The following is a 16026-nucleotide window of genomic DNA, read 5'->3' as shown; positions in this document are numbered from 1 at the left end:
ATAATACTAGTTAAGTAAACGGAGGCCTACCATCACTTAAATTCAATAAACTGTACAATTCCTTCACACCTCCCTCAACATATATATTTCACAAAACCCGGCCAGAACGGCAGTCAGTAGAGACGGTGGATCGGACAGACAATCACTGTCAGTAAACCTGGGCTTAGTCTTTCGTTACAACGGGAAGAGTTTGTGTGGTTGCTGTATTTCTCCTACTGTAAAAAAAAAAAGCAAGAAAGAAAAAAGCACCACAGAGGGCGGCGTTTGAGGTTAAAGATCACGAAATGGAGCCATCCACGAGTGGTGCGGATCTATAATACAAACACGACCACAGAACGGCTGAAACCAACCGGGTGGGGGGGGGGGGGGGGGCTACAGGGGCATGCAGTAAGAGAGAGAGAGAGCGAGGAGGGAGAGAGAAAGCAGAGGGAAGAGGGCCACAAGTTCCTCGTCGGAATTCCTCCAAAAGACAAAAAGGGAATCCAACCTCAACCTTTAAGAAAAATCGGACTCACAATAGGTTCCAGCTGTTAAATCTGAAACTGTGTAACTCTCGCCCCTACCGCTGTGGTCCCCGTCAGATGGCGTTCTCCAGCCCGAAGAGGAGCCGTTCCGTGGGTTGGTGAGCGTGAAGTAAAAAGGGGTGCTTGGTGGTGCTGTAGTCTGCAGGAAGGGGGAAGGGGGAAACGCCTCCTCAGAGCCTCAGGAGAGTGCCACGTCCTGGCCTACGAAGGGCAGGTCCATACTCATCACACCATCCGCGCTCCCCTGTTTCCTAGGAGACAAACACGAGTAAAGGGGGGGTTCGGTGTGGTGTCGTTATGGTTACTCGCCGGGTTGCTACTTGGAAACGTCAGGGCTGCGAAATCTCAGGGCAAGCCGTAAGAGAACAATGAAAAATGGTCAAATAGGTGTGTGACCGTTCAATTATCAATCGATCAAACAATCACAAGAAACTACAGCTCCACAGAACCCTGGGGAAATCAGAGGTTTCCTGGGCCTTGTCACATACTGTAATAAGCCTGACTTGACACATTTAGTATTGAAGCCTTGCAGGCAGATTGGGTTATAGACCATCTGACCCCACAGTCCAGCAAACAGCTAGAGCCACGAAACCTCTGATAGAGGCATCCAAAGTAAAACAGTTGTAAAGGATCAATGATAAACGATCAATGATCCATGATTGGTTATCTGTGATGGAGCTCTGTCTGGGGGAGGGTCTCCTTACGACAGCAGGGGGCCGGGGCGTTCTGGCTCCCGCGGTCCTCCCTGCGGCCCCAGTCGAAGGGGTTCCCGAAGGACCGCTTCCTCAGCATGGTCCGCACCAGTATCTGGGAGAGACGCACGGAGACACAAAGAGCGACAGGGTGACACCTCGAGCCACGGCACCCTGGTTACACACGGGGGACCGCCTTGAGGCAGTTCTTGGTGCCGTTCAAATCCTTCAGATGACAGGGAGCAGAGATCTGATGTGGTTTTTGGTGCAAGGTGAATAACACGGTTTCAGCTGCATGTGATTTCTATGCCATGTCCTCACCGGTGTCTGTGTGGTGTATTTTTGTAAACCGCATGCTAGGGTTTCACGTTTCAGAAGCGACCGGGCGAAACCGAGATGAGACGAAAACTGTTGGGATCGTGCCCTTAAACACCCCGGTAGGACTTACATTTTAGACATTTGATTCACCCATACAAACTCCATGTGGGCAAAGCACTTATTTTGAGAGCCTCTACCCCAATTTCGTTGCACTTTGTGCAATGACAATAAAGAGATTCTGATTCTGATTCTGATATTCATTCATATATTTTGTGGCATGAGCGCAGGGAAGCAACACACCGCTGTCACCCTGACACACTGTAAACATGGAGGTGGGGAGTCATCATTGACGGATGCAGGTCGTAAGGCCTGTTATTTATTGAGACGTGATGACGCAATGTTGTGACGTTGTGATTAAGGATGACATCACTTGGCACCAGCCGAGTGGTTGGAAGGCGGAGCTTTACCGTCCTAGCTATAAAATACCTTCTTTAGCGCCCGCGAAACATCCAACATTCCTCCGACCGTGACAGAGGACAAGAAGAGGCCTAGCGCACCCCAACGACGTGCCTCAGTGGAGGACTCACCACCGTGGCCAGACTGGGGATGTGCTTCACCGAGTTCTCCACCTCCTCCTCCGTCACCTCGATCAGCAGGCAGCAGTGGTCGTCGTCCAGCGGCAGTGGCTCTGCGCCCTGCCTGGTCACCCACGGGTGCACCTGGACACACACACACACACACACACACACACACACACACACACACACACACACACACACACACACACACACACACACACACACACACGCGCGCTCTACTGATGAGCTCTGCAGAGGTTGACCGTGCCGCTGTGTAAAGAGCCCACGGCCCAGCCCATAGCAAAGCAGCTGGGAGGGAGAGAGAGAGAGAGAGGGAGAACCTTGATCTGGGGGACGGAGATCCTGGACTCTGGGTTCTTGTCCAGCATCTTCAGGAGGAGGTCCTTCACGTCCTCCGATATCTCCGCGCTGACAGGGAGAGACAAATGGAAAACCCATCTCGGCCCGAGTTCATTTAAACTTCAAACCACTGAAGGCATAAAACATCTTTGGTTCTATGATTTAGGGCTTGAATGGCCTTACTGGGAACCGACAATGCATACTGATTTAGCTACGTGTGTATCCCACAGGGGTAACATAGCCTTGCCCGGTGCATAGGCTGTAAAATAGAATGGAATTGTATCCATTATTCCGAAACACGCTTCTGTAAAATGATTCCAAAATTTAACTTCTTGCACATTTGTAAACTTTGTCACCATACGCCGTTCTGGCGAAACCTAATCGGACAGAAATGTTCAAAGGTAGAAATGTAGCTTTCCCAGCCGTGGAGCATAATGGAGAAACTACTACAGCATATTGTGATTCTATCCTTGCTTTGGTTGGAGAATTTGGTTTGGTTGAGTAAACATGTGTTGCTGCTGCAATCAACGTATGGAAATATGCAGCTGGGAGAGGAGGGTCGACGCGGGATACATATTCTACTGGATCTGTTCCCAGGGAAGGTCTACAGAAATGTGACGCGCGTGGTGAGGTCAACACAGATCTTATGGGACATCGTCTCCCCGGGCGCCGGCGGTGCATGCGTCACACGTGCGTGTTTTGGCGCAGCCCCAGCATTTTGAGGAGTGAGCACTCACTGCGGTGGCAGCTCCACCGGCTGGCTCTTTATCTTCTGGTGAAGACTCAGGATGCGCTCATCCATGAATGGACACTGGGGATGGAATAAATGGGGATTGTTTTTTTTAAAGTCGCTGTCATCCATTTGTGCTGAGCCCGCATTGTTCTAGGTTCTCAGGCATTCAAAATTCTGTAGCGATGAGAAACAACTGCTTATTGCAGCTTTAATGAGCTCTAAAGTTCAGGCTTTAAAATAAAATATGAAAGTAACATTGCTATTTATTTTAATTCATAGGGTAACACACAAACTCGTTTTGTTTCATCGTGGTGCTCTCAGTGAAAATAGCATTTTAGTCAAGATTTATAAAGTGAATTAAGGAATGAAAATAAGTTTTGATACATAGTTCATCACAAGATAGATGGTGTGGATGTAAGAAACAGGGGCCAGACTTACCACTCCAAAGAGGAAACAATAAAGAGTCACTCCCATGGCCCAGATGTCCAGCGCCTTCATGATTCATTAATGAGGGAGAAAAAACATTTGTATTATCAATACTCATTATATGCAACGCAAATGGTTACAGTGGAGGAGTAATATATATTTCTTTAAAAACTTTATATATCAGTTTACATCTTGATATGAACAAATCGTACATGTTGAGCTTGAACTGATTTTGTCTTGGGCATATGACATGTTAACAAACTTTAAAGCCAGCACACAAACGTAAAAATCCTGCTCAAATATCCAAAACTTCCTTCGTAATTGTTGCATGCAACACCCTTCGTTTCACACCACCACCACTAGGGGGTGCCAGCGGCTCGGCCACATATCCACCTTGCCAGAGAAGTTCTTCCTGGTCTCCGATAGGGTCTCAGGGGCGAGGAAGGCGGGCGTCCCAACCGTGCTTGTCAGCAGAGCATCAGCCCCCTCGAACTGGTTACTGACCCCGAAGTCAGCGATCTTGATGTGGCCATCCTCCCCCACCAGCAGGTTGGACGGCTTGATGTCTCGGTGGATGATCTTCTGGTAATGCACTGCCGGGTACAGATGTTTATATATATTAATATTTTATTAGGTAATAATATTTATATAATATAGCATTTAATAAATATATAATTGTTACCTTAATATATATATATATTTACTAGGATTGCTTTATAAACGGCTGTTTAAAGCCGTTTAAAATACCATTGTGGACGCGCTTGCAAATGCAAAAATACTAATAACAATATTGAACAACAGATCCTCCACGTTTGCTGCCGCGGTCTAGTGGACAGGGACTCCTCTGAATCCACCACAGTAAACACGTTGTAACATAGCGTGTGTAGCATATGAACGTATGATAACAGGAGGAAGGCTGTGAGCATAACGTGGTTTCCCTCCACACAGGGAACAGCATGCGCTGATGTCGGTCTTTGCATCCAATTTGACTGAAAATAGACTTTAATCTATGTAACCATATGGCGCCAGTCTCCCTGGAGACGGCTTATTATTACTTTTCAATAACAAAAGTGCTAGTTGTCGGCAAGACATTAGATAATGCAACCCCTGATTTATCTTCAAACTACAGGTGTAAAATCGTGCACTAGTGGGAAGGCTGAGAAAGTGTGTGTGCGCGCGCGCGCGTGCGTGCGTGCGCGCGTGTGTGTGTGTGTGTGTGTGTGTTCGTGGTTCATGGAGGGAAGAGGACAGGAGATTGAACTCACAGAACTCCATTCCCCTGAGAAGGTCCTTGAAGTAGAAGCGGGCTTGGTCCTCGTTGAAAGGCTTTTCAGCCGGAACTTCCATCACAGCCCTGGGAGCACACACACACACACACACACACAAAACCACACACACATACAGGCATGCAAACACACACACACACACAACAGACAAACACACACAGGATGATGCACACATACGCAAAGAACCCAAAACACAGTAACGCACGTACACATACACAACCACACACAGTGAGACACACAATGTTTTATTTATTTGAGGTGGATCGTATATCGAGCTTGACAATGGTTGTAATAAGAGCACCTACCCTTTCTTCACCAGCTCAAACACTGTAAAAGAACAGAAGATGGTCTTAACATCACTTCTTCAAGGTACTCAATATCCATGTCTTGCAATAGCTGTTAAGGGATCTATGTACAATAGTGGTTGTCTGTGTGTGTGTGTGTGTGTGTGTGTGTGTGTGTGTGTGTGTGTGTGTGTGTTTGTGTGTGTGTGTGTGTGTGTGTGTGTGTGTGTGTGTGTGTGTGTGTGTGTGTGTGTGTGTGTGTGTGTGTGTGTGTGTGTGTGCGCGTGCGTGTATGTGTGTGTGTGTGTGTGTTCAATTTACCCATGTACAGATGGTCCTCACTAGGGTCATCCAAAACCTGGAAGGAAAACAAACCAGAAGTACTGAGTGGAAATAGCTCTCCGTCATTCATTAACACACACACACACACACACACACACACGCATACATGTGAGTGTGCGCATGAACGCTCAATGCTCGACAATCAGTGGAACAATCAGGTATCCGGGACTCGAACATTAACATCCTTGAGTGTTGATGTATATCTTCATTGTTTGTTCCACCACACTCTCTGCAGTCGCTCTGGTAAGTGAGCCGTTTGAGGTGGTTCAGGCACCTGAACTTCTCAAGGGACCTCACAACTACTACATCTGCATATGAAGTGCGCTCTTAAGTCAGTGTTGATTAATCACAAATTTAATTAAAGTTATCTTGTCCTGTAATCTTATGTAAAATCCAAGGGAACACTATAGGTCATTCTCCCTTTTTGTTTGTTATATTATATTATTGATATATTATATTGTGAGCTGCAAATAATAGTCTCTGGACCCTGTTAATTCATGGCATATAAAGTATGTCCAAACACATCCATCGTCTCACCTCAACAAGCTTAACCACGTTGGGATGGTCCAGCTTTTTAAGGATGGCAATCTCCTGGTATACCCTTTCCAGGGGTCCTTTGGGTTGAGGCATGCCCTCTGGGATTTTAGCTCCTCGCGGCGGAGGTCTTCCTGGTGGGATGGAGAAGAGTGGCGGATGAGAGGAGAGGAGGAGAGGAGGGGAGAAAATGAGGAGAGGAGAGGAGGACAGATCAGGAGAGGACAGGACATGACAGAAGAGGACAGGAGAGGAGACGAGAGTAGAGAGCACAGGAGAGATGAGAGGACAGGAGAGGACAGGACATGACAGAAGAGGAAAGGAGAGGAGACGAGAGTAGAGAAGACAGGAGAGGAGAGAGGAGAGAGGAGAGAGGACAGGAGACGAGACGAGAGTAGAGAAGACAGGAGAGGAGAGAGGAGAGAGGAGAGAGGAAAGGAGAGGAGAGGGGAGAGGAAGGCACACGAAAGGGGGGTTTCATGCATCAGAGGAGCATCCTTCCCGTCTAGTGCGTTAACCATCTGCCTCTGGCTCAGGACGTACGTGGGAACCCCGCCTGTCTCATCAGCTTCTTCTTGGACAGCACTTTCATCGCCTACATGGTGGTGGAGCAAGTGGTGCAAACACAATAATACACGTAAAAATATGCTAAGACACAGCGACATTTTGATGCCCAATATGTATCGATAATACTTTTTCCTGAACAATTTCCTACAACAAAAGCACCTTATTTAAACCCTAGATGTTTCTGTAGTGTTTTGGCCCATTACATACAAAATAAGCAAAATTGAAGTCATACTGAATAATGCTAATTCAACTTTATGTTAGATAGTTTATCCTCAGTTCCTGACTGTATATTGGGCATTACAGTATGGAGTATATCACCTATGCTTTTTGTTAGTATAATCTTGTGTTGTCAAAAAAGGTGGCAGTAGATACAGAGACAATAGACTGGATTGGAATTGGAGCTGCAGGCACAATCAACACGTTGTATAGATCCATAATGTGTGAGAGAGTCTGACTCACATAGTACGTGTTGTCATCTTCATTGTAGGCCAGCTTGACAACACCATAGGAACCCTTGTTAGAGGAGAAGAACCAAAGATGTCCTCAAGATGTATCAAAGGACACACAAACACACAAAAAGAAAACACACACAGACAGGCTCTTTCACTATCCTTAGCTGGTGTGAGGGAAGAATAACTATGGTGATTTCAATCTCATGAGACAAAGTGGATTAAGAGTCTCTTCCCACAAAAACGGGACACTTAAGAAGGAAACGACAACAACAGATCAGACCCAAATGGGCAGAGAGGAAACCTAACCCGGAGTGCTTGTGATAGAATCATGAATCATTAGCAGTACGTGGATAGCAGGAGCCAATGAAGGGGGGGAGTTAAAAAAATGCGGGAATGTCGTAGAATTTGAGGGAAAACAGATACCTTGGGTTCCCTAGGTGAAAGTTGGAGGGCCACTGTCAAAACAAACATCACACTCCCTCTTACTAGGGTCTGCAGCCAATAGAAAATTACCACTCTGGAAAAACGTTCTTAGCTGTAGGTAGAAGACTTTTTGTACTTTTACAAAATGACTCCCATTTCGACGCTTTATACATTTCAGTCAAACACTTTGTGTGACCTAAATGGAACCATTACTGGAAAAAGCTGACCCTTTAAAAACGCATGCAAGACTTAAGTAGTGAGAGTTAGGCTCTCTCTCTCTCTCTCTCTCTCTCTCTCTCTCTCTGGCCGTCTCTCTCTCTTCTGCTCTCTCTGTCTGTTTGTCTTTCTCTATTCTCTCTCTCTCTCTCTCTCTCTCTCTCTCTCTCTCTCTCTCTCTCTCTCTCTCTCTCTCTCTCTCTCTCTCTCTCTCTCTCTCTCTCTCTCTCTCTCTCTCCTCACAACGCACACACACATCCGGCCTGAACACCTTGGAGACATCTATTTTTTACAGGCTCTCATCCTGCTTCCAGCTCTGCCACCACGTCCGGATGGCTTACAAAGAGTCTGGGAAATGAGGGCAGGAACAAAACCAGGGCACTGAGGCCCCTCCATGGTGCACACTATGAAGTAAGAGTGTGTGTGTGTGTGTGTGTGTGTGTGTGTGTGGTTGTGTTGTGTGTGTGTGTGTGTGTGTGTGTGTGTGTGTGTGTGTGTGTGTGTGTGTGTGTGTGTGTGTGTGTGTGTGTGTGTGTGTGTGTGTGGGTACCTTTCCGATCTCGTCTTTCAGCTTGTACTGGTTGAGTTGAACACAGTCCTTGGCAGGAAAGAAATCATGGGAAGAAATAACATTTAAAATGTGGACTGTACCATTAATGTACATTTAAGCATTACCATCATTATCCTTTTAGCATTAGCCTTTAGCATTATTATCCTTTTTCCTATTAGCCTATTCGCATTTTCATCCCTTTAAGCATTAGAATTGTTATCCTTTTAATAATTAGCATTAAGCAATGTTATCCATCTAGATGTAGCCTTCAGTGCAAAAACAACAACTAACAATGTTTGTTAATTCCGAAAAAGATGAACACAAAAGTGCTTCCTGAATGGCATGTTCAACTCGGGTGAATGAGATTAAATCAACCCAGCACACAAATCAAATGTTTTCATCATAGCTCTGTAACATGCTGAGTGTTTGAGGATTTAGTGATGGTTTTGTTTTGCAACAGCACTCTTGGACGCCAGCCAATTCGAAAGCACAAACCAATTAATGAATCCAGTTTTCTTTCAACTGTAATATTATGGTTGATTGGCTTGCAGTGCTGCCAGCATTTTTCATTAATATCCAAAGCCTGTTGCCTTGTGCAGAGACTTAACGAGAGCAACACAACCTCTAAGGATGAGAAATTATTAGTTATTTACCTCCAATTGAATATCATATATAAATAACCAAGAAAAATAATTTCTTTTTAGGCTTAAAGGTTTGGTTGGTTTTGAAAGTGACACTAAGATTTAGAAGAAGACGTTTAAAGGCCATGAGCTTCAGTCAGTTTAGACGGCATGAACTGTAAAGCGAAGCGCCCTAATCTTACAGTGGACAGAATCATAGCAGGCGTCAGGCAAAGAGCAAACGCAACAATCTGATGGATTATTTTACCGCCTGCCGGCTGGTTAAATAAAGGGCTACCAGCTGTTTGAGAAGTTATGTTCATAAATAGTGAATATGACATGATATGACAGTCAATCCGTCACATCTCACTGCCTTCCTATCCGTTTTGCTTCAAAGAAGCAGAAAGAGAAGAAGAGAAAAAGGAGAATAGGAGTTTATAATCATAACTATTAAAATTATTATTTATAAGTTAAGTGGTACCACATGTTACTGAAAGAATGGACCAAGGGTACTCTTGTAAATAATGCGTATGTGACGATTCTTCTTCATGTTTTTTTTATGTGTTTGTTTTTGTGTGTCAGCTGCTTTTAACTATGGAGGCATAGGAGACAGTCTGCTTCCTTATGGCCATCGTTAGAGTGCTAAAATCTTCCCTCTAAATGCCACGGGCTAATTGGAGTATAATGTTCACCCATAATAGCTGAGCGTCTTCTTAATAGTATGTGGATCAGTCCAAATGGACTGATGCATGTTTCAAAAATCAAAACCATGGTACGACTTAGCGTGGTTAACAGACGAGATTACTCCCCTTCCGTGCTTAAAGATTCCTTCACAGGCTTTGTAGGAGCCAGGGATGATGTCAATGTAATACTATAAGGTTTACCAATTTGTTATTGTTTTCATGCTTTATTATAGAGTGAGATAGACAATAAGGTATTTGAGATAGAGGGGAGGACGTGCAGCAAAGGAGCACGGGCAGGGGACAAACCTAGGTGGCTGCGTTCAGGACTGATTCCAAATGGTACGCTCTCTAACCGTTGAGCCACCAACACTATAAGGTTTGAGAGGGTTCATGTCTGTGGTCCGTGTAGCACCGGCGTACCTGGAGGTCTGTGATGGAGACGCGGTGGGACTCCACGGTGGGCCGGCGGGGGAGCCGTGGGGAGGAGTGGGGGGAGGTGACGGGGGAGTAGGGCAGCGAGGGGTAGATGTAGCGTCCGTCGAGGCCCGGGGAGCCGCAGGGGGAGGTGGCGGTCGGCGAGCGCTCCTGGAGGGACAGCTTCCTGTCCGACATGTTGAGCCGTCCCCTGGGGGGTGCAGCCAGCAGCGCCCCCCCCACGCTGTGGGACAGCAGGAGGTCGCAGGATTCAGGGGCCAGCAGCGGCCGGGCGGGGTCGGGGGTCTCGGAACTGTCCATGTCCTCCACCTGGAGGGGAACACAGAGAATACAACGCCAAATAAGGAATCGTGGAGCCCAGCAGCTCATAAATCTAGCTGAAATTTTGCTATTATAACACACACCATGTCTTTAGAAATAGCACAAGACAGGTTAACAGGTCTGGTTATTGCTAATGGTTTAAGATTTGTTAGTAGAAAATAAAAAATGTCAAACCGATTTTTTTTGAGTGTTACCAAACGCGTGTGAATGTTGGTTGGCTCCTATACATCAGAAGTGTTGATTAAGCCTGAAGCTAATGACATGCATGCTGTTTGCACATGCATGACTATTGTTTGTGTCTCAATCGTTCAAGACCCCAAAAGACGAATGGCAGAGAGTTACACACAACCTCACAGCCGCTGAGAAAGTGTAATAATGCGGACGGGCAAAACATTTGCCTCCCAGGTAACATCATATATCGTCAGGGTTGACTTCAGACAAAAAAATGGAGCTTAAATATTGTAGCCTTTGGTAGAATTGCTTTGATTGAAATGGACGATGGAAAACTAGTCTGGGGAAATTGTTTGCTGACTTTTTGGAAGAAAAACAATATTTGATCATTTAACTACGACAACATGAAATGAAAGATTAAGCACTTCAAGAGCTAAAAACAAATGTGATCACATTCTGATTATTTTGGACGCTATAGCTCAACTGTCTTCCCTCCCCTGCGATTATAAACAATAGCGGTGTGAAAAAGAATCGATTCTTCGATGCATCGATTCGCGATTCTCTCTAGAGCGATTCTGTCTCGATGCAGATATATTAATAATCGGAATTAAAATTAAATAATAATAATAATACTAATTTAATTTTGCCTGCTGCAACATTCTGTTCGCCAGAGAGGGATAATTTTAGTAAGTTTAAAATGATTAAATTTATCTTCAGTGTGTATTGCCCAATCTAATTTGTCTTGACACGATTGCGATTCAGCCTACGCATAGCATGCACGCAAACTCACAGCCAGACACAAGAACTCCTTCTAATTCAATAGCAGCTTTTTCTTTAATGACATAGAAAAGAAAGATTAGAAAGAAAATAAAACTGAAACCTATTTTTACATGCTTCCATATTGTGTTTTGATGCAAGCTGCATTGATTTTTATATTGTTCATAGAAAGCCATATTTGTGACAAAAGCTTTCTCTCTAATAAAATATTAGGTGAGTTAATTAATCTGTTGATGTCTTTAATGATCATTACAAAAGTAGGAACTGATTAGCAAACTCTGAGTATCAAACTCAGATGTATACATAATTTTGAAAATCACGCATGGAATGTACATAAAAAAAATTGTTGCATTGATAATTGCTCTAGAATCGAATCGTTGACCTCATAATCAGAATCGAATTGAACCTTGAGGTGCCAAGAGATTCCACCCCTGATAAGCAAACAAATTGAGGGACACTCCCAAACCTGTCTCACCTCCTCGTCCCCGCTGTGGGGGTCCGGCAGGTGGGCTCGTACTCCGTGATGACGATCAGGGACTCCATGGGGTCGGAGTTGGCCGGAGGGCACGCGGGGAGCACGGCGGTCAGGGCGGGCGCCGGGCAGCTGCACAGCAGGTCAGGCAGGGGCTGAGTCTGGGTCTGCTGGGCTGGTGGAGGGGGCTGGCTGGGGCCGCAGGGCACCGGATGCTGGGTGGAGGACCAGGAGGACGTGTGGCAGGGGAACATGGTGCTCCGTTAGCCCGAGGTGTGGGAGCTCTGCTCCATCAGCAAGGGCGGCCGCGGGGGACAGGGCGAAGGACCTGATGCAAACGGGAGATCCGATGAATTAACAGCTTGCTTTGTATTCAAATGTGATTCTGCACAGGCATGTGGGTTGCACGTGAACGTGAATTCAATGATTATATCTCCAAGAGGCTCGACATGCAGAAGTGTATTTGTTAAACAAGAAACGGTTCTGCTTGTAATGTGTGTTATACAACCTGGTTGATTACCATCGCCACAATTCTTAATCAATGTATTAACATAGTTCATTTCCATCCAGAGAGAGGGAGCGAGCGAGAGCGAGAGCGAGAGAGAGAGAGAGAGAGAGAGAGAGAGAGAGAGAGAAAAACAAGAACATGGTGGCTCCAGTTAAATGCAGAATGACAAGGCCAAGCGTGGGAAATACACCTACGGCAAGACTTATTTATCTTAAGACCACAGACGCTGTTGCTGATTGCCTCAAAGTCGCCCAACCCCATAATCTCGGATCCAGCAGTCCTTAAGTCTGATTGTGAGACTACCGTGCATCATCTGTTGACTAGCAAAGCTTGATCTTAGAAGATTTCCATACCTTAGTTTCTTTAGCCAGTAATGCCACCATTGCTACAAGGAATCTGCCTTCATTTTCTTGTTCTTTTCAAAAAGATTTATATGTTACAATTATAACACTTATACCTTATGTTCCTGGGAAATAATAGCAATAAGAATAGCAATAATGTAGACATTTGAAATATATATTTTACCATATTTCCTATGATAATATGCATCAGAATCTCTTAAAGAATAGGCCCAAAAGCAAAATTCAAACTTTGACCAAAAGCAAAACCCAAACATCATTAGCTGCCCACATATTGCCGTACATTAGAATTCTGAACAACAAATCGGAATCTGTAGATTGTATTCAATTGAATGTATGTCCTCCGGAGATAGTTTTGACAACCGCTCCTGGCAGTTAGGACAGAGAAAATATTATTTTTTCATTCTGATCTCACAACCTTATTCAATTCAACTCTTTATTGTGCCAAAGTGCAATTGTAAAAAAAAAAATAAAAATAAAAACCTTGATGTAACTTAGCAACTATCTCTTCGACATCAATGTACGGTAATGCTCATACCTTTTAAGGTCCTTGAATGAACATACGCTACTGCGATAGCCAATGTTTGCTATCATTATGTAGAATCCAGAGATAACATGCCCTTGTCTTATCACTAGCCTAAGTCACTGTGATCAATAAGTGAGTCTAGAGAGAGAGAGAGAGAGAGAGAGAGAGAGAGAGAGAGAGAGAGATGAGAGAGAGAGAGAGAGAGAGAGAGAGAGACACACAGACAGACAGACAGACAGTCAGACAGACAGACAGACAGAAAGAGAGACAGAGAGAGAGGGAGATGTGACCCAATAGAACTGTCCCTGCCTACCTCTAAGCGTTGGTAAAACCACACGCCCCAGCTCGAGCACCCCGCTCAACTACCTCAGCTGGACGCCTGGTACCGCCATGTCTAAGAGCGAGCAAAGGTTGCACAAAGGTTAAGACTCACCCATTCAGAATTCACCTGCATATAGCCTCCCCCCTTACCTGCAAACTGCCCCTCCTCCTACCTTACTCTCCTATTAGTTTGTACTTAGTTTGTACGTTCCTGGCACTTAATGCACAGACTTATTGTATATTGTGCGTCCTGGCACTTAAAAATAGTACTCTATCTAGTACAACTATCTTTGTGAATACAGGGAATGGGAAATCTAGCTATTGGAAATAGTTGGCAGATGTACCAACAGCAATATATTTTTTTGGCTTTCTTGACAACTGTCCTTATGTAAGCTTCTTTGGATAAAAGGCATATGCTACATGCCCTGAATGGAGAGAGAGAGAGAGAGAGAGACGAGAGAGAGAGAGAGAGAGAGAGAGAGAGAGATGAGGAGAGCAGAGAGAGAGAGAGAGAGAGAGAGAGAATAAAGATGTAGTACAGCATAATTTGTATAACTGCAAATCACACAAATCTCTGCACCTCCCTGATCCGACGAGTGAGTTGCATTGGAGCCTTTGAGCTCTGGGAAACGCAAGCAGAAGCTGCTTTACTCCAGATGCTGTCCTGCGCCTCTACCATAACAACAGTCACATGACCCAATGCTGCTCGCCATTCAGAAAGTATCAAGGGGTTGTTGCTATTGGGTTCCGGCGAAAACAAGCACAACCAGTCCTACAAGCACAGGGTCATCTGGAACATTGAAGTATTGTCAGCCTCATTCAAGATCAACCGATAACACTAGCTGATTTGCATAGCCAAAGCGAGATAAGCTGTGAATGCACTGATGAGTTTCCGTATGCACGCAGAGTAAAATTGGGACACCGAGTTTAATTAGATTCAGAGAACCAAAACGATTTCTAGGATGGGACGTTCAGATCTGCCATGGTCAAGTATTCTGAATTGTCTGCCAATATCAAAAGAGATTGCCATCACTAGATCTGTGGACATGCTAAAGCTAAAAATACATTTTCTTCATTCATGGGATTGTGTGGATTTTCTCATCTGTCCCTGCCTACACCCTAAACCATTACTGACTGTAATGGTTTAGTAGGATGTAGATATTTAAATATATTTGCATACTTGTGAATTAGAAAGATGGATATGTTGGCCGTTTTCGATACAGCTGTTACATTGAGTCAGATGGATTTGCTTTTACCTCTAGGCAAACAAACTCGCATCCTACAAATCATTTACATTATAAACTAATCCGAGAAACCACTGCAACGATCGACCCAAACGTTCTGTTACACTGAGTTAAATGTTTATTTCATCCCACATCATCCTATATTCAAAAAACGGGTCGTATAACTATTCGCTTCAACTTTGTAAAGGTATCCAAAATTATATTTTATGTCGCCGTAGAACATGACCTTTAAAACACATTAGGCTCGTCTAGCTGAGGGGCTATAGCTTCACATGACTTCTGTCAACGTCGTGAGAGATCAATCGTCCTATTTGTCCAGGTTAACACATCCTAGTGATCGGTCAGGCGACCAGAGACCTCCCGACAGCGAGGGGCTAGCAGGCTGCCAGATGTCAGCACACAGATGTGGTCGGGATGGGGATGAGGATTCAGAAAATCATCCACAAGACTGAAGTAACGGTCATCCGTAACAGATGAAGGAGCCCCTAGATGTAAGGAATCAAAATGGTACCTTATCATGTAGACCCACAGTAGAGGTATTGAGTATTTTTCCAAGCGAGGATGTATCGACAGTATCGGTGCAGTAGCTTGTAGCTAGCAGGCTGTTCGTTCTTGAGGGATACCTCCAACTCTGTGCTGATGGACCAATCAGCAGAGACGCGCCTTCGTAGCGATGTAGTTACGGCACGCCGCTTTTTAAAGCCAATTCCACAACAAAATTCTGAACAGAAAGACTTGGAGTCTCGAACTCGGATAGCCCGTTGGGTTCTGAATATAACGAAAGGCCAGAGGGAGTTTTGGGGGCGATAATTTAATGTTGACGCCCCGTGTGGCCCAGAATTGATTTGTTCAGACGTTCAAATTTACTTGTCATTTTTCTTATCGGCTTTGTGTATTCGGAGTGCAATTTTTGACGTTGAAATAAATGTGCTACTTTTGTATCGTGCTCCACATAAATGACCAATCTTGACCCATACTCCGGAACTTGGTAATTAGTCAAGCACCATGAAATAACAGACAATAGTTTCAGAGATGGCAGGGCCAGTGAGGAGACTTCTAAAGAGCCCTGGGGGGGGGGGGGCTGTTCGGAACTCCACTGATACCGAAGTTCTGGAAATCATTGCAACTGTTTATCATTGCAAATAACCAATAACTTTTGATATTGATCAGTTTGCTGGTTGTGATGGACAACTGCAAACAGAGCTTGCCCCTGATACACATTCAGTCCCATTTGTAATCCCTGGGAGGTAAATGAGGTATTGGAATTAAAATATCTGGGGATGTTTTAATGAAGAAAAAAAGTG

General features: G+C 44.8%; 1 protein-coding gene across 1 annotated transcript; it reads right to left on the bottom strand.

Annotated features, from left to right (window-relative positions):
- Positions 1 to 577: 577 nt before the first annotated feature.
- Positions 578 to 13570, bottom strand: LOC115541344 (calcium/calmodulin-dependent protein kinase kinase 2-like). The gene is given in 18 exon segments (XM_030353019.1): positions 578 to 663; positions 1229 to 1331; positions 2122 to 2253; positions 2454 to 2541; positions 3210 to 3283; positions 3644 to 3697; positions 4025 to 4224; positions 4897 to 4985; positions 5223 to 5244; positions 5523 to 5559; positions 6081 to 6211; positions 6621 to 6672; positions 7104 to 7157; positions 8286 to 8333; positions 10009 to 10332; positions 11768 to 11782; positions 11785 to 12092; positions 13471 to 13570. Coding segments are annotated over 17 exon segments (1743 nt in total). The 5' UTR covers positions 12019 to 12092; positions 13471 to 13570.
- Between the last annotated feature and the right edge of the window lie 2456 nt (positions 13571 to 16026).

The sequence above is a fragment of the Gadus morhua genome, chromosome 4 (assembly GCF_902167405.1).
Source record: "Gadus morhua chromosome 4, gadMor3.0, whole genome shotgun sequence".
NCBI lineage: Eukaryota > Metazoa > Chordata > Actinopteri > Gadiformes > Gadidae > Gadus > Gadus morhua.
This window is presented reverse-complemented; position numbering and strand designations above follow the sequence as displayed.